Source organism: Lottia gigantea (genome assembly GCF_000327385.1).
Source record: "Lottia gigantea unplaced genomic scaffold LOTGIsca_99, whole genome shotgun sequence".
NCBI classification, from domain to species: Eukaryota; Metazoa; Mollusca; class Gastropoda; family Lottiidae; genus Lottia; species Lottia gigantea.
In genome coordinates this window covers 636,274-647,255 of record NW_008711185.1, presented here as the reverse complement: position 1 = coordinate 647,255, position 10,982 = coordinate 636,274, and the positions used below count along the sequence as shown (strand labels likewise).

Sequence of the window (10,982 nt, the reverse complement as noted above, 5' to 3'; positions counted from 1 at the left end):
TGCTGCGTCCATTGTTGTTCCAGGGCGCACATTTTTGCGTCATTTATATAATCTGACTATAGGGGTCAAAAAGCCCCACTTTAAAGTAACTTTGAATAATGCAGCACGCTTAGATCTAAAAATTTGGAATGTTTTTATTGATGGCTTTAATGGCAAGTGTATGTTCTTGAATGATGAATGAGTTCAATCTGATCATATTAAACTGTATTTTGATGCAGCCCTCACGAAAGGTTATGCTGCAGTGTTTGGTTCTAAATGGTTTGTTGGGACATGGACAGAAGCCCAAAGAGAGTTTAGAATAAATGTGTTAGAACTATTTCCGATTGTGATAGCCCTTGAGACTTGGGGTCATCTGTTGCGTAATCATAAAGTTAAGTTATTGACTGATAATTTGTGTGTCTCTTATGTTATTTACAATGCCACGTCTAGATCTGCTGCTCCAGAATCTCTTGATCATTTAAGTCCAATAGCTATGCATTTGATACAAGCCTCTCTATCTGTAATTCACGTGCAGCCTACTTGCGTTCTTGGAATCAGTTTTTGGACTTTTGCCGTACGTGTGATTTATCACCTCGGTTTCCTATTCCTGCAGTTATAATAGTAAATTTCTTAGCTTTTTTATTTGAGTCTGGATATTCTCCAAGTACTATTGCGTCACATGCATCAGTTATTTCTTATGTACAGCGTTCCTTTGGTTTTTCGGAACCCCTTCATTCCTTCTTAGTTAAATCGTTAATAAAGGGTGCCAAACGCCTCTATTCTCCAAAAGATGCGAGGTTGCCAATCACAGAAAAAATTTTGACTCAATTAATTCGTGCAATTCCAATCGTTGTCACATTGCAATTTGATAGGTTCTTGCTCTCTGCTATATTTAACTTAGCCTTTGCAGGATTTTTTCGTTTAGGTGAGCTCGTGCTCAAGTCTCACTCGACTTATCATAATATACTTCAAACTGAAAATGTTGAATTCTTGTTCAATAAGGAAACGAAAAAAGTTTCCTCATTAGAAATTGTTTTGTCGCATTACAAACATTCCACCACGCCTGTAAAATTGTTTTTAACTTGTCAATGTTCTGAATCAGTCAATGCAACCTGTGCTCCATGTTCCTTGTTTAATTATATTCAATATTTTCCGCATTCAAACGGGTCATTGTTTCAATTTATTAATGGTGCTACTGTATCATATTCGTTTGTTAATAATTCTTTGCGCAGGCTTGTATCATTTCTCGGTTTGTCAATAGATCTTTATAAATTGCACTCTTTCAGGATTGGAGCAGCCACTTAAGCATTTATGAAGGGTCATTCTGAGGATGCAATTCGGGTGATGGTCGTTGGAGTAGTAATGCTGTAAGATCATATGTCCGCTTGCCCGATTTGTCTCTTTAGAAACCCCTTCTCTCACGTTAACTTAATAAGACCAAGGTCATTTGCAGCATGTGCTTTAAGGTACTGACAACGTAGTTTGCAGTTTATATATTCGAATGTTGACAAAGTAGTTTGCAACTTATACTGTAGGGTACTGACACCGTAGTTTGCAGTAATTTTTTAATTATGTTATATCTGTTAAACTATCTTTTATTTACTAATATCTTGTTTTTTGTTATATCTTGTGTCTGACGAGGGGGCCAATGTTGTTCATGATATATGCATCTTCTTATTAATGATTCCGTCTCCCAGATTGTGTGTGATAGGGTTTGGGTTGGGCTAGACATCACTTTGTCCAGTGATGTGTTTGGCGCATAGTAGGTTTATTAAGCCCAACTAGTTTATGATATTGTTTATAAATCATTATGATTTATTGTTTATTTAATTGTTGTTTGTTTATTATGCTATTTTTTCATTCCTTCGTCATTTTAAATAAATGGCATTATCACACACTATCTGGTTTTGATTTATCATGGTAGAGGGTGAGGAAAGAGAGAACACAAATGTTGTTTTGAATTTCTGGTTTTGTTTTGAAGTTCTGATCGTTTGTACTTGATTTATTTTATTCTAACAGAACAATGACTTTGCGTATGGACAAGATTTTTGTCTCAGAGTTTATTCTTCAACCTGGCAATTGGCTTGTGAACGCAAAAAATATCCCGGATGAGTTACAGCCCTTTATTTGCTGTTAAAGGTGGGCATACCTTGCTTGGCATGTGCTTGTTTTATATCTCAGAAAAAGGACTTATAAAATGCAAACATCAGTATTTACACATGTTAAAACATACCAGCCACAGTATGCAATGTGCATGTACAATAATAATTAATTGTTTAACATCAGTATATTGAACTTCCAGAAATATGATCCTTCTAGATTCCAAAAGTTATTCTGAGACTTCTGCAAGATGCCCCGTTAGCATACTCTGTTAGCATACTCTGATCTATAATGGCTTCCGTTCATTAAGAAATATGTAACAATTTCAACAAAAGCTTCTATGTTCACTGACATTTTAAAAATAGACTAACATTTACTCAATACCCAACAGTGGAACCTGTAAGAAACAAATCTGTTTGGAGAGTAAACAAAAGGAAGTCAAGCAAGTGTTTTATAGACAGAACTAACATGGCTTCTGTTTGAAGAAGAATTGTTCTTTAAGGCACAAATCCAGAAAAATGTTGGCGCTGACATTTAGTTTAACAACTAAGCTCATTTGTAAGTGTATTATTTTGGAATAATCTAGGAATTTAGAAGGCTTCTAGAAAATTTTGGGTAATAGTCACTGATGGTTTCAGGTCATTGGCACATTTTACTTTAAAATGTGTGTTTTTTAACACTTATTAAAGCTATTTTTCTGTTTTTTCTATATAAGAATAGTCTGTTAAAATCTACCATTTGTAAATCCCTCAAGTCTATCAGGTACTTTAAATTCGAACCATGTTTATCAAGGAGCTGTGAAATCAGGAAGTTGTGTTGCCTTAAGACATTTCCAACTCACTGCACCAGATTTAACAGTTTCGAGTCAGCTGCAATGAATGAAGATTTAGTCAGTAATGTGTCTATAAGTGCTTTTACTTTAGCCTCAAGTTGCAGAAACTACTATAATCAAATTTCTGTAATGACCCTCATACTATAGTGTTGAATAGTTGTGAATAACAACAATGTGTAATAAGTTTCAGACAACCACATGCAACTGGTAATTGCTATGGTGTGAGGGCACTGTTTGTCCGACTGGTGCCTTGGCTAGTGCTTTCTAGAGGTAATATGGTGATGACTTTCAACTTCCAATAGAGTATGGCATTTATTTTGGCATAAAACCAGTCATTCTGTGCAAAATAATAGCAAAAAGGAAGCTACTATTAATATATATATGAAGTTTCCCTCTATTGACGTCATAAAAAACATTAGTTTTAGTGAAATTACAGGAACCACAGACGTCCCAATGAAAATTGAAATGGTCTAAATTGATGCTATCAGTGTCCCCGACACACATAAAAAAACCTCTTTACAATCCCTTTAAGTTTCAAAGGAAATATATAACTAATGTTAAAATAAAAAAATACATGTCTAGTTCATTTTAAAAATGTCTTAATAGTTGTAACCCACAAACTATAGTTTGTTTTCCAAATCAGATATAACAAGCAAATATAGCCAAATCCACAGACCAAGATGATTAATTTTTAAGAAGAGTACTGGTAAAGAAAATTGTATTTGATCATGAGATTAGTCTACTATGTTCTTATCATGTTTAATGTCTGTCTCTGTCTTATGACTAGATTTCATTGATTATCATTAACAACCATCACAATTGTTCAAAACTTAAGACAAAGTACTTATGTAATCCAAATTTTAGTCTTTAAACACCAACAACTCAGTTCAATTAAGATTTAAACTTTACATAACTTAACTTAAATAACAATAATAACATCTTCATAAAAGGGTAAGAAAATTGATAAACTCTGGTGAACTGTCTATGAGCAGCTAGAATTCATAGTTTGCATTGTATTCATATTGAAAGACGTTTTAAACTAGTCCTGAAATTGTTAGTGTGGTCATGTTTGTGTGACTTGAGCTGCACTATTCTCTGATCAAAAGTTAAAAGTTTCAAATGTTTCAAAATTTCTTTTAATTCTTTTCATGATGTATGCCTGTACAAGTCAGTACTTGATAATAACTAATGATAATAATCACACCTAATAATAATAGAAAATTGATAGTGAGTTGTATTTAAAACTACTCAGTTTAATTATATGATTAAAGAACACTACTCAGTAATCATACCTAATAATAGTAGAAAATTGATAGTGAGTTGTATTTAAAACTACTCAGTTTAATTATATGATTAAAGAACACTACTCAGTAATCATATCTAATAATGATAGAAAATTGATAGTGAGTTGTATTTAATACTACTCAGTTTAATTATATGATTAAAGAACACTACTCAGTAATCATACCTAATAATAGTAGAAAATTGATAGTGAGTTGTATTTAAAACTACTCAATTTAATAATTTGATTAAAGAACACTTCTCAGTAATCATACCTAATAATAGTAGAAAATTGACAGTGAGTTTTATTTAAAACTACTCAATTTAATGATAGGATTAAAGAACACGACTCAGTAATCATACCTAATAATAGTAGAAAATTGATAGTGAGTTGTATTTAAAACTACTCAGTTTAATTATATGATTAAAGAACACTCCTCAGTAATCATACCTAATAATAATAGAAAAAAGATAGTGAGTTTTATTTAAAACTACCCAGTTTAATGATAGGATTAAAGAACACGACTCAGTAGTCATACATAATAATAGTAGAAAATTGACAGTGAGTTGTATTTAATACTACTCAGTTTAATTATATGATTAAAGAACACGACTCAGTAATCATACCTAATAATAGTAGAAAATAGATAGTGAGTTGTATTTAAAACTACCCAGTTTAATTATATGATTAAAGAACACTACTCAGTAATCATACCTAATAATAGTAGAAAATTGATAGTGAGTTTTATTTAAAACTACTCAGTTTTAATAATTTGATTAAAGAACACTACTCAGTAATCATACCTAATAATAGTAGAAAATTAATAGTGAGTTGTATTTAAAACTACTCAGTTTAATGATATGATTAAAGAACACTACTCAGTAATCATACCTAATAATAGTAGAAAATTGATAGTGAGTTTTATTTAAAACTACTCAGTTTAATAATTTGATTAAAGAACACTACTTAGTTATCTAAAAAAGCTGTGACATTTTCTTAACTTTTTATGTGTATAGCCTTCATTTGCTAATTCCAATTCTGGTAAGACATAACTTGCTATTTCAACTAAATAGTTTTTGACACAGGAATCACAGATGTTTACAAATTTACAATAACAATACAATGTTTTACAATCGTGATGTAATAAAACACTTAGATTTTATGCAAATGCAAGAACCACTGATGTCTGACTATAAATTGGAATGGAGCTTTATCAGCTATTTAATGATATATGTAGAGAACTGTATCCAAGATTGTTAAGATATTTGTAAAAATAAGACAAACTCTCATAGAATGTTACAAAATTGATTGAATAGCCATGGAATACCGTTTAATATCACCTGATTTTAAAGGAAATATAATATCTAGTCAAGCTATAATACTGACAATTTCAACTATTAATAAATTAAATGTGAACATCTCTAGAGATTTCTAATACTAATCAAATTGTTTGCTTGATTTAAGTATGAATCCTCTAGGAATTACTATACAATTGTGATTTTGAAGCCATTTTTTATAACTTATTTTGATAAATCTTGGTAAGAGTATATATAAACATAAATAAATTTGAGTATTGTTTCAAATATTCACCTGCGATGTCACATATTAAAATTGCTTGAACTTCATTGGTTTCCCCTAGGTTTGGTTCCAGTTGTACAGTTTGCCACAATTTTTAATGTGTAAAAATTCTATATATATGATTAGTAATCAATCTAAATTAACAGAGTTAAAAGATTTTTTAATGTAAACATCAACTAGATTGGTCTATATAATAGTATAGTGATTTGGCACTAAGTTTTTAATTTTGTGACTTTAAGAATTCTTGCATGCCTATGAGATAGGTGTGACGCCAGGCAGGGTATGATTAATCTTCTAGACACCTGATACCACTTTTCATTAGATATGATTACAGCGGAGCAATTAGTCTTCTGATGATACTGATGATAAAAAGGTCATGGCTTGCCATTTGCGATATTGTATTAAAATTGCTTAATTTGTTCAAAAATACCTCATGCTAGGGATTTCACTATATATATCTTATTTATTTATGGTAGAGTCTCAAAAAAAAAAAAAAAAAAGTCATTTTGACTTTCTAACCTGGATAATTCTACGAACAACAATGACTCCACAGTACAGTGGCCAACCACATGTGGTGTGTCAATTAATAGGTTAAATTTACACTGATTCAAAGAAACTAAGTTAATTTTTGATCATTTATCTTATTATGAGGGCAATAAAAAGTGTACATTGATCAAGTTTTTGATGTTCTTAGAATTTCGCAATAAACTTTAGTGATAAAAACTAATTAAATGACGACTTATGTGATATATCATTGTGATTTTATGATCCTTTTTTCCACTTGCTTTTTTCAGAATATTGTAAATGCTTTTATCAGTGAATGAATATAAAAAGAAACATAGTAGTAGTAATTACTAAAAGATCTAAAAACAAATATAAGATGCATTTTCATTTGACGTGTCTTATAATTACTTCGTTATCAGAAAAAATCAGCTAAGATATACAAATGAAAAGTTCTTGATTAGTTGAAAGGAAAATTATTTTTTTTTAATTCTGAAATGTTCCATTATAACACAAGATATAGTGGAAAATATATGTAACTTCAGCAACTCAGTTTTTGTGCAGAATTTAAAGTGACATCATTGTAATAATTTGAAAAAATATGTTTATTGTCTTTCAACCCCGAAACTAAGTGAAATGGCAATGTTGGCGAAAATTTCCATAAGGGGTCACCTATAACCCTAACAGAGGTCTTTCTGAGAAATGCTATAATGTTTGATAATTGAGGTTTGAAAATTGCAATTGTAAATGTTAGATATAATGTACTATTTTCCTGTCACTGATAAAAAAACAAAACAAAATAGAACTGATGTTTTCCTTCACTGAACAAAATAACAACAATATAGAACTGATGTTTTCCTTCACTGAACAAAATAACAACAATATAGAACTGATTTTCCTTCACTGATCAAAATAACAACAATATAGAACTGATGTTTTCCTTCCCTTATCAAAATAACAACAAATATAGAACTGATGTTTTCCTTCACTGAACAAAATAACAACAATATAGAACTGATGTTTTCCTTCCCTTATCAAAATAACAACAAATATAGAACTGATGTTTTCCTTCCCTTATCAAAATTACAACAATATAGAACTGATGTTTTCCTTCCCTTATCAAAATTACAACAATATAGAACTGATGTTTTCCTTCCCTTATCAAAATAACAACAATATAGAACTGATGTTTTCCTTCCCTTATCAAAATTACAACAATAAAGAACTGATGTTTTCCTTCACTGAACAAAATAACAATAATATAGAACTGATGTTTTCCTTCCCTTATCAAAATTACAACAATATAAAACTGATGTTTTCCTTCCCTTATCAAAATAACAACAATATAGAACTGATGTTTTCCTTCCCTTATCAAAATTACAACAATATAGAACTGATGTTTTCCTTCCCTTATCAAAATTACAACAATAAAGAACTGATGTTTTCCTTCACTGAACAAAATTACAACAATAAAGAACTGATGTTTTCCTTCCCTTATCAAAATTACAACAATAAAGAACTGATGTTTTCCTTCACTGAACAAAATAACAACAATATAGAACTGATGTTTTCCTTCCCTTATCAAAATTACAACAATATAGAACTGATGTTTTCCTTCACTGAACAAAATAACAACAAAATAGAAATGATGTTTTCCTTCCCTTATCAAAATTACAACAATATAGAACTGATGTTTTCCTTCACTGAACAAAATAACAACAATATAGAACTGATGTTTTCCTTCCCTTATCAAAATAACAACAAAATAGAACTGATGTTTTCCTTCCCTTATCAAAATAACAACAAAAAAGAACTGATGTTTTCCTTCCCTTATCAAAATAACAACAAAATAGAACTGATGTTTTCCCCCCCTTATCAAAATAACAACAAAATAGAACTGATGTTTTCCTTCCTGATCAAAATTACAACAAAATAGAACTGATGTTTTTCTTCCCTTATCAAAATAACAACAAAATAGAACTGATGTTTTCCTTCACTGATCAAAATAATAACAAAATAGAATTGGAGTTTTTTTCTTCATTGATCAAAATAACAACAAAATAGAACTGATGTTTCCCCCCCCCCCCCCTTATCAAAAAAACAACAAAATAGAACTGATGTTTTCCTTCACTGATCAAAATAACAACAAAATAGAACTGGTGTTTTTCTTCACTGATCAAAATATTTCTGAAAAATATGAGGAAATTGTAAACAACCATGCAAAATTAGATACAAAAAAAAAATAAAACCTCTTTTGAAATTAGTTTTTTGTTTTTAATTACTCTACTTATTTCGCAACTTAATTTCTTTTTAATTTTTGCATTAAATGCTTTATAGATGAAAAATTAATTATATTACAGAAACATCATGATATTGCTAAAAATATCCTTTTAATGACAAAGAATCCCCACTACTTTTAATTAATTATTGAATTGAGACTGAATTTTAATTAATATCATCTATGTCATTAATCTGTTACCGTATATTTCCGAATATAATGCGCACCCCTTCCTTTTCCCATTAAAATCGGAAAAAATCCATTTACCCGTGTATAATGCGCACCCCTTGTTTACGAAAAATTTGAAGTCAGACTTGGCACATCACAGACACCATTATCATCCCGTATATTTGACACGATATCATCTATAATATAAACGCATTTGTTTGTACAATTGAGTCGTTGGCCTATAGAGAATTGAGAAGTGACGTTGTTTTAAAAGGCTAAACAAATTGATAAATATAAAAACACACTTTCATTGAAGGTATTGCATTATTCAATTACGGTAGGTTAACTCAAACTCAAAGATTAACAGAGCTCAATGATATATATAGCAAGGGTTAGAATACATACGATCATCCTCACATTCTTATTTGCTTTCTAAGTCCTAACTCATATTTAATTCCTAAAGGCATATTCCACGTATCACCAAAGTCATTTTAAAATTAAAGATCAATTGTTATTTTTTTTCCCGTGACAATGGGTCTAAGTTGACAAGGTCACACACATATCGTCGTTGCGCTTCTAAAACCTCGTATCTCGATTTTGGTCAAAATCATTTTATGTTATTGTTTACATCTAATACCGTTAATACACCTTGTGTAAAAACGTCGCAACTCTAGTCCAATTAGAATTAATAATATTAGCATGTGACAAATACTCGAAATTTTAATTGGCTTAAAAAATTACAGTTAAAACCTCGTAACTCGACCACATGTTTTTAGCAGACGACAGACATTTGTTTACACTAAAGAAGTAAGTATTTCTATAAAACTTCCATGCATTTTTATTCATTTGAGACCTCAAACGTAGTTAACATGACTTACAATAACCTGCACAGTCACGAAATATCTTTGAACTCGTCACTGTTATCAAAAGTTAATAAAATCATAAAAATTCGAATCCTTCACAAAGCGATCAATTCAGAGGCATCAAACACTCTTCCCCTCCGATTATTGAAAAACCACAAAGACCGATATCACCAGTAGTTGAAATTCTACAAAATCATGGTGTTATTCCAAATGTTGATAAAGCATTAACGTCAGAATGTATAATTGGCGAACAAGATTGCGCGGAAGAAATTGACATTGATAATTTATTCGAAAATTTGATTAATTTAGAAAATTGTAATTTAGAGTCCAATAAGAATAATTGTTCAACTGTCCGTTGTTCAGATGAAGATGTTGTTAGACCTAATTCACCAGAAAATGACTTGGATGACGAAGTTCGTGATCCGGACTATGTTCCAGTGGAAGATGATGCTCAAAGTGACAGTCAAAGTGATAACCAAACTGAACCAGTAGGTCGGATAAAACGCAAAATGGGTCCTCAAAATTGGAGTAGACAACACAATAAACGTTTAAGGATGGAAGGCAAACCATATAAAGGTGTCAAGAAAATTGATGGTCATTTTACTTACAGTTCAGATAAAGGTAGCAGAAAACTAAAAGAAAGAAAATGTACTAAAACGTGCGAGAAAAGAAATCGTTGTCGTGACTTAACGGATGATGATCGACAGAAAATTTGTACTGGTTTCTGGGAAAATATGGACTGGAAAGAGAAGAAAATTTTTGTGAATAGTTTGGTAGATAGAGAGAGTGTAAAGGAAAGAACTGTTGCCAAAGATGATGCAGAATACAGACGAAATGGTTCAAATAAGTATTTCTTGAAGAAAGATAATGAGAAATTACAAGTCTGCAAATCATTGTTTCTGTCAACTCTTTGTCTGGGAGAAAAGACAGTTTTTATGCATGGATAGCCAATACAGATGATACCGGTATACCAACTAAATCACCGGGCAAACGTCGTTCTACAGGCGATACCATCAAATCAGATAGTGCTAAAGCTTTTTTGCAAAATCTGCCAAAACTACCGTCACACTATTGTAGATCAAGCAGTACGAAAAATTACCTCGAACCCGTGTTTGGTACTTCGGCAGAATTATATAAGGTGTATAAGTCTGATTGTTTAGACAATGGGAAGGTTTTATGTGGACGAAAACTGTTTTTTGAGGTTTTCAATCTCCTGAATTTGGCTCTGTTTTCACCAAAAAAAGACAGATGTGACACATGTTGTTCTTACGAAGCTAAAAACCTTGATGAAGCAGTTTATATCCAACATATCAAAGCAAAGGAGGAAGCACGAGCTGAGAAGAATCGCGATAAACAGCGAGCAACAGATGATCCATCAATTGTTGTTCTTACAATGGATCT

General features: G+C 31.1%; 2 protein-coding genes across 2 annotated transcripts; both read left to right on the top strand.

Annotated features, from left to right (window-relative positions):
• Window positions 1-7,289: 7,289 nt before the first annotated feature.
• Window positions 7,290-7,442, top strand: LOTGIDRAFT_135643 (hypothetical protein; the record flags this gene model as incomplete). The annotated part of the gene is made up of 1 exon (XM_009069148.1): window positions 7,290-7,442. One exon carries the CDS (start codon window positions 7,290-7,292, stop codon window positions 7,440-7,442), a length of 153 nt encoding a protein of 50 aa, XP_009067396.1.
• A 2,042-nt stretch (window positions 7,443-9,484) lies between these two features.
• Window positions 9,485-10,528, top strand: LOTGIDRAFT_170491 (hypothetical protein; the record flags this gene model as incomplete). The annotated part of the gene is made up of 2 exons (XM_009069147.1): window positions 9,485-9,525; window positions 9,685-10,528. 2 exons carry the CDS (start codon window positions 9,485-9,487, stop codon window positions 10,526-10,528), a joined length of 885 nt encoding a protein of 294 aa, XP_009067395.1.
• Between the last annotated feature and the right edge of the window lie 454 nt (window positions 10,529-10,982).